Below are 15,898 nucleotides of genomic sequence, written 5' to 3'. Positions count from 1 at the left end.
GAGGACAGAGTTAAACAACTTGCACTGAGCCTAGTCTATAAAATCCGCTACACCTCCCTGATACCGAAGTACATGTCAAACTACTTCCTTAACGTAAATGACCGCCATAACCACAACACCAGGGGGTGCTCCACTAACCACGTTAAACCCAGATTCCGAACTAACAAAGGTCTTAACTCATTCTCTTTCTATGCCACATCAATGTGGAATGCGCTCCCAACAGGTATAAAAGAAAGGGCATCTCTATCCTCCTTCAAAACCGCTATAAAAGTTCACCTCCAGGCAGCTACAACCCTAAACTAACACCCTCCCCGGATTGCTAATAATCAAATGTAAACAATCAAATGCAGATTCTTTTTCTTATGCCTTCTGATCTCTCTCTCTCTCTCTCTCTCTCTCTCTCTCTCTCTCTCTCTCTCTCTCTCTCTCTCTCTCTCTCTATGTCCACTACTTGATGTCCATATCCCCACCCCCCCACCCCACCCCCCTCCACACTCCTGATTGTAAATAATGTAAATAATTCAATGTGATTATCTTGTGTGATGACTGTATTATGATGATAGTATATATGATAGTATATATCTGTATCATGAATCAATTTAAGTGGACCCCGACTTAAACAAGTTGAAAAACTTATTCGGGTGTTACCATTTAGTGGTCAATTGTACGGAATATGTACTTCACTGTGCAACCTACTAATAAAAGTCTCAATCAATCAAAAAAAATGATGTTGTTCATGACGTCACTTAGCATTCTCCCTTTAACACCTGATGATGATGATGTTGTTGTTTATGACGTCACTTAGCATTCTCCCTTTAACACCTGAAGATGATGATGTTGTTCATGACGTCACTTAGCATTCTCCCTTTAACACCTGATGATGATGATGTTGTTGTTTATGACGTCACTTAGCATTCTCCCTTTAACACCTGAAGATGATGATGTTGTTTATGACGTCACTTAGCATTCTCCCTTTAATACCTGAAGATGATAATGTTGTTGTTTATGACTATAAATACACCTGAAGATGATGATGATGATGATGTTCATGATGTCACTTAGCATTCTCCCTTTAACACCTGAAGATGATGATGATGTTTGTGAGTCACTTAGCATTCTCCCTTTAACACCTGATGATGATGATGGTGTTGTTTATGACTATAAATACACCTGAAGATGATGATGATGATGTTCATGACGTCACTTAGCATTCTCCCTTTAACACCTGAAGATGATGATGTTGTTCATGACATCACTTAGCATTCTCCCTTTAACACCTGAAGATGATGTTGTTGTTTATGACGTCACTTAGCATTCTCCCTTTAACACCTGATGATGATGATGTTGTTTATGACTATAAATACACCTGAAGATGATGATGTTGTTTATGACGTCACTTAGCATTCTCCCTTTAACACCTGAAGATGATGATGTTGTTGTTTATGACTATAAATACACCTGAAGATGATGATGTTGTTTATGACGTCACTTAGCATTCTCCCTTTAACACCTGAAGATGATGATGTTGTTGTTTATGACGTCACTTAGCATTCTCCCTTTAACACCTGATGATGATGATGTTGTTTATGACTATAAATACACCTGAAGATGATGATGTTGTTTATGACGTCACTTAGCATTCTCCCTTTAACACCTGAAGATGATGATGTTGTTGTTTATGACGTCACTTAGCATTCTCCCTTTAACACCTGAAGATGATGATGTTGTTCATGACATCACTTAGCATTCTCCCTTTAACACCTGAAGATGATGATGTTGTTGTTTATGACGTCACTTAGCATTCTCCCTTTAACACCTGAAGATGATGATGTTGTTCATGACATCACTTAGCATTCTCCCTTTAACACCTGATGATGATGATGTTGTTTATGACTATAAATACACCTGAAGATGATGATAATGATGTTTATGACGTCACTTAGCATTCTCCCTTTAACACCTGAAGATGATGATGTTGTTCGTGACATCACTTAGCATTCTCCCTTTAACACCTGATGATGATGTCACTTAGCATTCTCCTTTTAACGCCTGATGATGATGATGTTGTTTATGCAAGATGCTTTATTATTGTCCATTCTTTAACATACATAAAAACTGAAATGTCATTTTGGGCACAGTCCCACTAAGAGCAGACATACGTTACAGCAGGGGTCACCGACCTTTTTGAAAGCAAGAGCTACTTCTTGGGTAGTGATTAATACGAAGGGCTACCAGTTTGATACACACTTAAATAAATTGCCAGAAATAGCCAATTTGCTCAATTTACCTTTAACTCTATGTTATTATTAATAATTAATATTTATCTTTGTGGAAACACTGATTATCTTAATGATTTCTCACAATAAATATATAGAAACAGATAAATATCAATATGCGACACTTTATTTTTATATTTTCTCTTAAGTGCACATTTTTCAAATTGAACATTTTCAAATGATCACTTCTAAGACAGTCTTGTGAAATCACAATATCCCATTTTAACTAGCTAGCCACTAACATTTTTATAAAAGAGGAGAAAACACGAAAAAAATGAAAATTACATTTTGAAACATAGTTTATCTTCAATTTCGTCTCTTTAAAATTCAAAATTCCACTGAAAAAAAGAAGAGAAAAACTAGCTAATTCGAATCTTTTTGAAAAAATTAAAAAAATTATTTATGGAACATCATTAGTAATTTTTCCTGATTAAGATTCATTTTTAGAATTTTGATGACATGTTTTAAATAGGTTAAAATCCAATCTGCACTTTGTTAGAATATATAACAAATTGGACCAAGCTATATTTCTAACAAAGACAAATCATTATTTCTTCTAGATTTTCCAGAAAAAACATTTTAAAAGAAATTCAAAAGACTTTGAAATAAGATTTAAATTTGATTCTACAGATTTTCTAGATTTGCCAGAATAATTTTTTTGAATTTTAATCATAAGTTTGAAGAAATATTTCACAAATATTCTTCGTCAAAAAAACAGAAGCTAAAATTAAGAATTAAATTAAAATGTATTTATTATTCTTTACAATAAAAATTTTTTTTTATTTGAACATTGATTTACATTGTCAGGAAAGAAGAGGAAGGAATTTAAAAGGTAAAAAGGTATATGTGTTTAAAAATCCTAAAATCATTTTTTAAGGTTGTTTTTCTCTAAAATTGTCTTTCTGAAAGTTATAAGAAGCAAAGTAAAAAAAATGAATTTATTTAAACAAGTGAAGACCAAGTCTGTAAAATATTTTCTTGGATTTTCAAATTCTATTTGAGTTTTGTCTCTCTTAGAATTTAAAAAGTGTCGAGCAAAGCGAGACCAGCTTGCTAGTAAATAAATACAATTTAAAAAATAGAGGCAGCTCACTGGTAAGTGCTGCTATTTGAGCTATTTTTAGAACAGGCCAGCGGGCGACTCATCTGGTCCTTACGGGCGACCTGGTGCCCGCGGGCACCGCGTTGGTGACCCCTGCGTTACAGGGAGACAAGACGGGACCGCCAACGGATCAGCCACTTACGGCGCTCCTTTAAAAAAGGTGGGAAAAAGGTGATAATGGTAAAGGGGGGAAGAGTAAAAGATATCAGTCCAAGGCTGGACCCTCGGGAGGGGGTCCAGACTGAGTCCAAGGGAAAAACCTCATTTAGCATAGCACACATAAACATGTTACATATAATCACAACAACTCGCAACAGAGGGGGGTTTGGGGCCATGGAGGCCGGCCTGCTGCTATAAAGCGCTACTAGCCGTCCATAACCCAGAAGAGGAATTAAGCAGTGGTGGTGAGGGGCGTTGGATGGGGGTGGGGAGTGTGTTTGTATATATGCCCATTGTCTTTGGGTGAAGTGTAAATGTCCATAAGCCCAGAGTCGTTCTGCATGCAATGCAAGCAAAGTTCGATTCCCAGGTGTCGTTGAGGAGGGAGGGAGGTCCATCTTTGAAATTCCTCAGGGGATGATTACAGAACAGCAGCCTGTTCTTGTCTCAAGGCCATTCGGGGGAGTCAAATCGTAGATAAGGATTTCAGTTTTTTCTTGAACAGGCATTAACAATGACTTGTCTGTTCTATTCGTCCATGCTGGCTCTCATATCCAAACCTTCCTTTTATAGCAAGCTTTTCCATGATGTGATCCATCTTGAATGAATGAATGAATGAATGATCTTTATTTGTCATTGTGCATGTACAGGTACAGGTCCAACGGAATTTAGGTTGCTTCCCTAAGGTGCTTTGCATTTAAAAACACAATATACAGAAACAACACAATATACACAATATGCAATATACAATTCAGTCCAGAAATCGCCACAGACTGTGTTCCCACAGCCCGGCCCAATCCGTCCATTGTGACGAACAGCCTTTGGGCTCCTTGAGTGGCTGCCACCGTCTTACGAATTTGACGATACACCAGAGCAATGCCCAGCCCAATCAGCAGGTGCCCCACGATCACAGTTCCAAATAGGTAGATGTCTTCCACGTCCTCCATGGAAAGGACTGACGTCACTTAGCATTCTCCTTTCAACACCCGATGATGATGTTGTTTATGATGTCACTTAGCATTCTCCCTTTAACACCAGATGATGATGATGTTGTTTATGATGTTTTCCACAGGATTATTCATCACCGCAACAAAGCTTGCACTTGCTGCCTCCATCTTTTCTTTCTCTTGTTTACATCCCGCCTCTTTAGTCCCCTCATACTAGTATGTTTAAGGTACAATCAAGGTGTATATGCGGTAAAAAGGCACACTCCGACCCAATGGGGCAGAGCTGGGCAAATATTTTGACTCAGGGGGCCACATTTAGAGAAAAAAATGTGCCTGGGGGCCAAGGTGTATGTGTGTATAAATTATATACAGTCGTGCTCATAAGTTGACATACCCTGGGAGGATTTATGATTTCTTGGCCATTCTTCAGAGAATCTGAATGATAATACAAAAACCTTTCTTCCACTCATGCTTAATGCTTGTGTGAAGCTATTTATTGGCAAACAACTGTGTTTACTCTTTTTAAATCAAAATGACAAAAGAAAGTACCCAAATGACCCTGATCAAAAGTTGACATACCCCAGTGACTTTGATCTGATAACATGCACAAAAGTTGACACAAAGATGTTTGAATGGCTAATCAAGGTTCCAATCCTCACCTGTGACATGTTTGTTTGTAATGAATGTGTGTGTATAAAAGCTCAGTGAGTTTCTGACAGACCATTGCATCTTTCATCCAGTGCTGCACACATGGTTCTGGATTCTCAGTCATGGGGAAGGCAAATGAATTGTCAAAGGATCTGCGAGAAAAGGTCATTCAACTGCATAAAACAGGAAAGGGGTATAAAAAGATATCCAAGGAATTGAGAATGCCAATCAGCAGTGTTCAAACGCTGATTAAGAAGTGGAAAATGAGGGATTCAGGTAGACCAGCAAAGATTTCAGCCACAACTGCCAGGAAAATTGTTGGAGATGCAAAGAAAAATCCACAAATAACTTCAGCTGAAATACAGGACTCTCTGGAAAAATGGTGGTGTGGCTGTTTCAAGATGCACAATAAGGAGGCACTTGAAGAAAAATGGGCTGCATGGTCGAGTCGCCAGAAGAAAGCCATTTCTGCGCAAATGTCACAAAGTATCCCGCTTACATTACGCCAAACAGCACAGAGACAAGCCTCAAAACTTCTGGAACAAAGTCATTTGGAGTGATGGCTTTCTTCTGGCGACTCGACCATGCAGCCCATTTTTCTTCAAGTGCCTCCTTATTGTGCATCTTGAAACAGCCACACCACCACTTTTCAGATAGTCCTGTATTTCAGCTGAAGTTATTTGTGGATTTTTCTTTGCATCTCCAGCAATTTATTATACCCCTTTCCTGTTTTATGCAGTTCAATGACCTTTTCTCGCAGATCCTTTGACAATTCTTTTGCCTTCCCCATGACTCAGAATCCAGAAGCATGTGTGCAGCACTGGATGAAAGATGCAATGGTGTGTCAGAAGCCCAGAAACTCACTGAGCTTTTATACACACACATTCATTACAAACAAACATGTCACAGGTGAGGATTGGAACCTTGATTAGTCATTCAAACCTGTTTGTGTCAACTTTTGTGCATGTTATCAGATCAAAGTCACTGGGGTATGTCAACTTTTGATCAGGGTCATTTGGGTACTTTCTTTTGTCATTTTGATTTAAAAAGAGTAAACACAGTTGTTTGCCAATAAATAGCTTCACACAACCATTAAGCACGAGTGGAAGAAAGGTGTTTGAAATCATCAATTCTTCCATGGTATGTCAACTTATGAGCACGACTGTATACTGTAAAAACCTGCTGTACAGTATGTGTGTTTGGCTCCACTAATACCAAAAGTCACAATGTCCGCTAGAGTTGTAAATGTTCCGGTGTGTACAGGGGAAGAAGACGGCACAGACAGCAGGGACGTCGTTTAACTCTGTTTGTTTGTATACGATAATATGAAGTGTGAACTAACCCAACTATGTGTATGGTGTGCGACTATGTGTGGGAATTAAATTTTGAGTGTTGAGCGAGAAGTCCAAAGAGAAGCTCTGAACTGAACCCGGGGTGAGTCTGTTGTCATTCCAAGTCCCCTAAGTGTGTACCAAGTTCCATGGTGCTCCGGTTGAAAACCCTAAAATGACAATTGAGGTTTTGCAGAGAACTGTGGGAGAAATTTCATGTCGGCAAAATGTGTTTTTTAACAAATCTTGCTAATACTTTAAGGAAGTGTGCTTGTAAGTCTTCTAAAGATGTGTACCAAATTCTGTGGTGGTCTGGCTAAACACCCTACAGTACATCAGGTGTTTTGTACAGAACAGTGAACTGTGGGAGAAATTTCAAGTCGGGCAAGACTTGTTTTTCAACCAATCTTGTTAATGTTTTAAGGAAGTGTGCTTGTAAGTCTTCTAAAGATGTGTACCAAATTCTGTGGTGGTCTGGCTAAACACCCTACAGTACATCAGGTGTTTTGTACAGAACAGTGAACTGTGGAAGACATTTCTAGTCGTGCAAAACGTGTTTTCCAACCAATCTTGTTAATGTTTTAAGGAAGTGTGCTTGTAAGTCCCCTAAAGATGTGTACCAAATTCTGTGGTGGTCTGGCTAAACACCCTAAAGTTACATCAGGTGTTTCGTAGAAAATCGTGAACTGTGGGAGAAATGTCAAGTAAGGCAAAACTTGTTTTCCAACCAATCTTGTTAAAATTTTAAGGAAGTGTGCTTGTAAGTCGTCTAAATATGTGTACCAAATTCTGTGGTGGTCTGGCTAAACACCCTAAAGTTACACAGGTGTTTTGTAGATAACAGTGAACTGTGGGAGAAATTTCAAGTCTGGCAAGACTTTTTTTCCAACCAATCTTGTTAAAATTCTAAGGAAGTGTGCTTGTAAGTCTTCTAAATATGTGTACCAAATTCTGTGGTGGTCTGGCTAAACACCCTAAAGTTACATCGGGTGTTTTGTACAGAACAGTGAACTGTGGAAGAAATTTCAAGTCGGGCAAGACTTGTTTTCCAACCAATCTTGTTAAAATTTTAAGGAAGTGTGCTTGGAAGTCGTCTAAAGATGTGTACCAAATTCTGTGATGGTCTGGCTAAACACCCTAAAGTTACATCGGGTGTTTTGTACAGAACAGTGAACTGTGGGAGACATTTCAAGTCGGCCAAAACGTGTTTTTCAGCTAAATCTGCTAAAATGTTCCAGACACATGCGTGTCATTTGTCTAAAGGTCTGTACCAAATGATGTGACCATCAGGCTAAACACCCTAAAGATGAAGTAGGTCTTTTGAAGAACACATTGAGTAGTTTGAGAAATTACAAGTTGGGCAAAAACTTTTAATTTGACAAACATGTGCTTGAAGGTAAGTCCCCTAAATGTGCATACCAAATTTCATGGTGATGCAGCTAAACATTTGTTTTGTAGAGAACATTTAGCTGTGTGAGAAATTTCAAGTCAGTCCTACTTATGGGGTCAAACATTGGGGCTTTGTAACTGTCAAACACGGTGGTGTATTTGTCAGGAGAGTAATAGCCCAGGCAACATCGTAAAAGGGTCACGTTTTGCCAAGTTTTTACCCTTTGGTGTGCAGCTTTTAGAAAGTCCACAAGTGTAAGATGTTCTTCTCCAGGAAGAATAGAGGGAAGTGACCAAAGATTCTGTATCATGGAAGGTTTGTGGCATTTCTGAACAGAATGTATATTCCCCCACCATGTTTGTGAGCTCTTATTGTGGCATTTCTGAACAGAATGTATATTCCCCCACCATGTTTGTGAGCTCTTATTGTGGCATTTCTGAACAGAATGTATATTCCCCCACCATGTTTGTGAGCTCTTATTGTGGCATTTCTGAACAGAATGTATATTCCCCCACCATGTTTGTGAGCTCTTATTGTGGCATTTCTGAACAGAATGTATATTCCCCCACCATGTTTGTGAGCTCTTATTGTGGCATTTCTGAACAGAATGTATATTCCCCCACCATGTTTGTGGGCTCTTATTGTGGCATTTCTGAACAGAATGTATATTCCCCCACCATGTTTGTGAGCTCTTATTGTGGCATTTCTGAACAGAATGTATATTCCCCCACCATGTTTGTGGGCTCTTATTGTGGCATTTCTGAACAGAATGTATATTCCCCCACCATGTTTGTGAGCTCTTATTGTGGCATTTCTGAACAGAAAGTATATTCCCCCACCATGTTTGTGGGCTCTTATTGTGGCATTTCTGAACAGAATGTATATTCCCCCACCATGTTTGTGGGCTCTTATTGTGGCATTTCTGAACAGAATGTATATTCCCCCACCATGTTTGTGAGCTCTTATTGTGGCATTTCTGAACAGAATGTATATTCCCCCACCATGTTTGTGAGCTCTTATTGTGGCATTTCTGAACAGAATGTATATTCCCCCACCATGTTTGTGAGCTCTTATTGTGGCATTTCTGAACAGAATGTATATTCCCCCACCATGTTTGTGAGCTCTTATTGTGGCATTTCTGAACAGAACGTATATTCCCCCACCATGTTTGTGAGCTCTTATTGTGGCATTTCTGAACAGAACGTATATTCCCCCACCATGTTTGTGAGCTCTTATTGTGGCATTTCTGAACAGAACGTATATTCCCCCACCATGTTTGTGAGCTCTTATTGTGGCATTTCTGAACAGAACGTATATTCCCCCACCATGTTTGTGAGCTGTTATTGTGGCATTTCTGAACAGAACGTATATTCCCCCACCATGTTTGTGAGCTCTTATTGTGGCATTTCTGAACAGAACGTATATTCCCCCACCATGTTTGTGAGCTCTTATTGTGGCATTTCTGAACAGAACGTATATTCCCCCACCATGTTTGTGAGCTCTTATTGTGGCATTTCTGAACAGAATGTATATTCCCCCACCATGTTAGTGAGCTCTTATTGTGGCATTTCTGAACAGAATGTATATTCCCCCACCATGTTTGTGAGCTCTTATTGTGGCATTTCTGAACAGAATGTATATTCCCCCACCATGTTTGTGAGCTCTTATTGTGGCATTTCTGAACAGAATGTATATTCCCCCACCATGTTTGTGAGCTCTTATTGTGGCATTTCTGAACAGAATGTATATTCCCCCACCATGTTTGTGAGCTCTTATTGTGGCATTTCTGAACAGAATGTATATTCCCCCACCATGTTTGTGAGCTCTTATTGTGGCATTTCTGAACAGAATGTATATTCCCCCACCATGTTTGTGAGCTCTTATTGTGGCATTTCTGAACAGAATGTATATTCCCCCACCATGTTTGTGAGCTCTTATTGTGGCATTTCTGAACAGAACGTATATTCCCCCACCATGTTTGTGGGCTCTTATTGTGGCATTTCTGAACAGAATGTATATTCCCCCACCATGTTTGTGAGCTCTTATTGTGGCATTTCTGAACAGAACGTATATTCCCCCACCATGTTTGTGAGCTCTTATTGTGGCATTTCTGAACAGAATGTATATTCCCCCACCATGTTTGTGAGCTCTTATTGTGGCATTTCTGAACAGAATGTATATTCCCCCACCATGTTTGTGAGCTCTTATTGTGGCATTTCTGAACAGAATGTATATTCCCCCACCATGTTTGTGAGCTCTTATTGTGGCATTTCTGAACAGAACGTATATTCCCCCACCATGTTTGTGAGCTCTTATTGTGGCATTTCTGAACAGAACGTATATTCCCCCACCATGTTTGTGAGCTCTTATTGTGGCATTTCTGAACAGAACGTATATTCCCCCACCATGTTTGTGAGCTCTTATTGTGGCATTTCTGAACAGAACGTATATTCCCCCACCATGTTTGTGAGCTCTTATTGTGGCATTTCTGAACAGAACGTATATTCCCCCACCATGTTTGTGAGCTGTTATTGTGGCATTTCTGAACAGAACGTATATTCCCCCACCATGTTTGTGAGCTCTTATTGTGGCATTTCTGAACAGAACGTATATTCCCCCACCATGTTTGTGAGCTCTTATTGTGGCATTTCTGAACAGAATGTATATTCCCCCACCATGTTTGTGGGCTCTTATTGTGGCATTTCTGAACAGAATGTATATTCCCCCACCATGTTTGTGAGCTCTTATTGTGGCATTTCTGAACAGAAAGTATATTCCCCCACCATGTTTGTGGGCTCTTATTGTGGCATTTCTGAACAGAATGTATATTCCCCCACCATGTTTGTGGGCTCTTATTGTGGCATTTCTGAACAGAATGTATATTCCCCCACCATGTTTGTGAGCTCTTATTGTGGCATTTCTGAACAGAATGTATATTCCCCCACCATGTTTGTGAGCTCTTATTGTGGCATTTCTGAACAGAATGTATATTCCCCCACCATGTTTGTGAGCTCTTATTGTGGCATTTCTGAACAGAACGTATATTCCCCCACCATGTTTGTGAGCTCTTATTGTGGCATTTCTGAACAGAACGTATATTCCCCCACCATGTTTGTGAGCTCTTATTGTGGCATTTCTGAACAGAACGTATATTCCCCCACCATGTTTGTGAGCTCTTATTGTGGCATTTCTGAACAGAACGTATATTCCCCCACCATGTTTGTGAGCTGTTATTGTGGCATTTCTGAACAGAACGTATATTCCCCCACCATGTTTGTGAGCTCTTATTGTGGCATTTCTGAACAGAACGTATATTCCCCCACCATGTTTGTGAGCTCTTATTGTGGCATTTCTGAACAGAACGTATATTCCCCCACCATGTTTGTGAGCTCTTATTGTGGCATTTCTGAACAGAATGTATATTCCCCCACCATGTTAGTGAGCTCTTATTGTGGCATTTCTGAACAGAATGTATATTCCCCCACCATGTTTGTGAGCTCTTATTGTGGCATTTCTGAACAGAATGTATATTCCCCCACCATGTTTGTGAGCTCTTATTGTGGCATTTCTGAACAGAATGTATATTCCCCCACCATGTTTGTGAGCTCTTATTGTGGCATTTCTGAACAGAATGTATATTCCCCCACCATGTTTGTGAGCTCTTATTGTGGCATTTCTGAACAGAATGTATATTCCCCCACCATGTTTGTGAGCTCTTATTGTGGCATTTCTGAACAGAATGTATATTCCCCCACCATGTTTGTGAGCTCTTATTGTGGCATTTCTGAACAGAATGTATATTCCCCCACCATGTTTGTGAGCTCTTATTGTGGCATTTCTGAACAGAACGTATATTCCCCCACCATGTTTGTGAGCTCTTATTGTGGCATTTCTGAACAGAATGTATATTCCCCCACCATGTTTGTGGGCTCTTATTGTGGCATTTCTGAACAGAATGTATATTCCCCCACCATGTTTGTGGGCTCTTATTGTGGCATTTCTGAACAGAATGTATATTCCCCCACCATGTTTGTGAGCTCTTATTGTGGCATTTCTGAACACAATGTATATTCCCCCACCATGTTTGTGGGCTCTTATTGTGGCATTTCTGAACAGAATGTATATTCCCCCACCATGTTTGTGAGCTCTTATTGTGGCATTTCTGAACAGAATGTATATTCCCCCACCATGTTTGTGGGCTCTTATTGTGGCATTTCTGAACAGAATGTATATTCCCCCACCATGTTTGTGAGCTCTTAAGTGCGTTTTAGCCAGGTGGATTCCTTCCAATGGAGGAGTCTCCTTCCTGCAAATGCAACAAACTGATATGAGAAGTATTCTGTGATGGATGATGGTCTCAGCGTGCGTCACAAGAATAACATGTTTGTTCTTTTTCTGCTCTCCTTCCTATCTAGTTCCTTGGACTGGCATTCCTGGCCATCGGGTTGTGGGCATGGAGCGAGAAGGTGGGCACAGAGGTTCAGTTCCAGTCTTTGCTGGTTTACACCCACTCAAATGTCTTTCTCTTCACTTCTTACTTGTGTGGAGGATGAAACCTTTAGTGGGAAATAATCCAAACATTTTTAAAGAAGAGTTGTTTAATATGTATATCATGTGTAGTCCATGTCACGATACACCATATATATGTGGATATGTTTAGTCCATGTCACGATACACCATATATATGTGGATATGTTTAGTCCATGTCACCATACACCATATATATGTGGATATGTTTAGTCCATGTCACGATACACCATATATATGTGGATATGTTTAGTCCATGTCACGATACACCATATATATGTGGATATGTTTAGTCCATGTCACCATACACCATATATATGTGGATATGTTTAGTCCACGTCACGATACACCATATATATGTGGATATGTTTAGTCCATGTCACCATACACCATATATATGTGGATATGTTTAGTCCATGTCACCATACACCATATATATGTGGATATGTTTAGTCCACGTCACGATACACCATATATATGTGGATATGTTTAGTCCATGTCACGATACACCATATATATGTGGATATGTTTAGTCCATGTCACCATACACCATATATATGTGGATATGTTTAGTCCATGTCACCATACACCATATATATGTGGATATGTTTAGTCCACGTCACGATACACCATATATATGTGGATATGTTTAGTCCATGTCACGATACACCATATATATGTGGATATGTTTAGTCCATGTCACCATACACCATATATATGTGGATATGTTTAGTCCATGTCACCATACACCATATATATGTGGATATGTTTAGTCCATGTCACCATACACCATATATATGTGGATATGTTTAGTCCACGTCACGATACACCATATATATGTGGATATGTTTAGTCCACGTCACGATACACCATATATATGTGGATATGTTTAGTCCATGTCACCATACACCATATATATGTGGATATGTTTAGTCCATGTCACCATACACCATATATATGTGGATATGTTTAGTCCACGTCACGATACACCATATATATGTGGATATGTTTAGTCCATGTCACCATACACCATATATATGTGGATATGTTTAGTCCATGTCACCATACACCATATATATGTGGATATGTTTAGTCCACGTCACGATACACCATATATATGTGGATATGTTTAGTCCATGTCACCATACACCATATATATGTGGATATGTTTAGTCCATGTCACGATACACCATATATATGTGGATATGTTTAGTCCATGTCACGATACACCATATATATGTGGATATGTTTAGTCCATGTCACGATACACCATATATATGTGGATATGTTTAGTCCATGTCACCATACACCATATATATGTGGATATGTTTAGTCCATGTCACGATACACCATATATATGTGGATATGTTTAGTCCATGTCACCATACACCATATATATGTGGATATGTTTAGTCCATGTCACGATACACCATATATATGTGGATATGTTTAGTCCATGTCACGATACACCATATATATGTGGATATGTTTAGTCCATGTCACGATACACCATATATATGTGGATATGTTTAGTCCATGTCACGATACACCATATATATGTGGATATGTTTAGTCCATGTCACGATACACCATATATATGTGGATATGTTTAGTCCATGTCACGATACACCATATATATGTGGATATGTTTAGTCCATGTCACCATACACCATATATATGTGGATATGTTTAGTCCATGTCACCATACACCATATATATGTGGATATGTTTAGTCCATGTCACCATACACCATATATATGTGGATATGTTTAGTCCATGTCACCATACACCATATATATGTGGATATGTTTAGTCCATGTCACGATACACCATATATATGTGGATATGTTTAGTCCATGTCACCATACACCATATATATGTGGATATGTTTAGTCCATGTCACCATACACCATATATATGTGGATATGTTTAGTCCATGTCACGATACACCATATATATGTGGATATGTTTAGTCCATGTCACGATACACCATATATATGTGGATATGTTTAGTCCATGTCACCATACACCATATATATGTGGATATGTTTAGTCCATGTCACGATACACCATATATATGTGGATATGTTTAGTCCATGTCACGATACACCATATATATGTGGATATGTTTAGTCCATGTCACGATACACCATATATATGTGGATATGTTTAGTCCATGTCACCATACACCATATATATGTGGATATGTTTAGTCCATGTCACCATACACCATATATATGTGGATATGTTTAGTCCATGTCACGATACACCATATATATGTGGATATGTTTAGTCCATGTCACCATACACCATATATATGTGGATATGTTTAGTCCATGTCACCATACACCATATATATGTGGATATGTTTAGTCCATGTCACCATACACCATATATATGTGGATATGTTTAGTCCATGTCACCATACACCATATATATGTGGATATGTTTAGTCCATGTCACGATACACCATATATATGTGGATATGTTTAGTCCATGTCACGATACACCATATATATGTGGATATGTTTAGTCCGGGGGTCGGCAACACGCGGCTCTAGAGCCGCATGCGGCTCTTTAGTGCCGCCCTAGTGGCTCTCTGGAGATTTTTCAAAAATGTATGAAGAATGGAAAAAGATGAGGGGAAAAAAATCTATTTTTTTGTTTTAGTATGGTTTCTGTAGGAGGACAAACATGACACAAACCTCCCTAATTGTTATAAATCACACTGTTTATATTAAACGTGCTTCACTGATTCGAGTATTTGGCGAGCGCCGTTTTGTCCTACTAATTTTGGCGGTCCTTGAACTCACCGTATAGTTTGTTTACAATGTATAACTTTCTCCGACTTTCTAGGACGTGTTTTATGCCACTTCTTTTTCTGTCTCATTTTGTCCACCACACTTTTAACGTTGTGCGTGAATACACAAAGGTGAGTTTTGTTGATGTTATTGACTTGTGTGGAGTGCTAATCAGACATATTTAGTCACTGCATGACTGCAAGCTAATCGATGCTAACACGCTATTTAGGCTAGCTATATGTACATATTGCATCATTATGCCTCATTTGTAGCTATATTTGAGCTCATTTAGTTTCCTTTAAGTCCTCTTAATTCAATGTATATCTCATGACACACTATCTGTATGTAATATAGCTTTTAATTTGTTGCGGCTCCAGACAGATTTGTTTTTGTATTTTTGGTCCAATATGGCTCTTTCAACATTTTGGGTTGCCGACCCCTGGTTTAGTCCATGTCACCATACACCATATATATGTGGATATGTTTAGTCCATGTCACCATACACCATATATATGTGAATATGTTTAGTCCATGTCACGATACACCATATATATGTGGATATGTTTAGTCCATGTCACCATACACCATATATATGTGGATATGTTTAGTCCATGTCACCATACACCATATATATGTGGATATGTTTAGTCCATGTCACCATACACCATATATATGTGGATATGTTTAGTCCATGTCACCATACACCATATATATGTG

The 15,898-nt window shown here is 38.9% G+C and overlaps 1 protein-coding gene across 1 annotated transcript in view; it reads left to right on the top strand.

Moving 5' to 3' along the window:
* The window catches only part of LOC133639686 (tetraspanin-5), a 43,547-nt gene that overhangs the window by 1,203 nt on the left and 26,446 nt on the right, over positions 1 to 15,898 (top strand). Inside the window, exon 2 of the mRNA XM_062033209.1 lies at positions 12,269 to 12,319. Coding sequence (XP_061889193.1) covers positions 12,269 to 12,319 — 51 coding nt within the window. The remainder of the gene's footprint in view (positions 1 to 12,268; positions 12,320 to 15,898) is intronic.

Source organism: Entelurus aequoreus, linkage group LG22 (assembly GCF_033978785.1).
Source record: "Entelurus aequoreus isolate RoL-2023_Sb linkage group LG22, RoL_Eaeq_v1.1, whole genome shotgun sequence".
Lineage (NCBI taxonomy): Eukaryota > Metazoa > Chordata > Actinopteri > Syngnathiformes > Syngnathidae > Entelurus > Entelurus aequoreus.
Note: the sequence above shows the minus strand (reverse complement) of the source record. Positions and strands in the feature narration are given on the sequence as shown.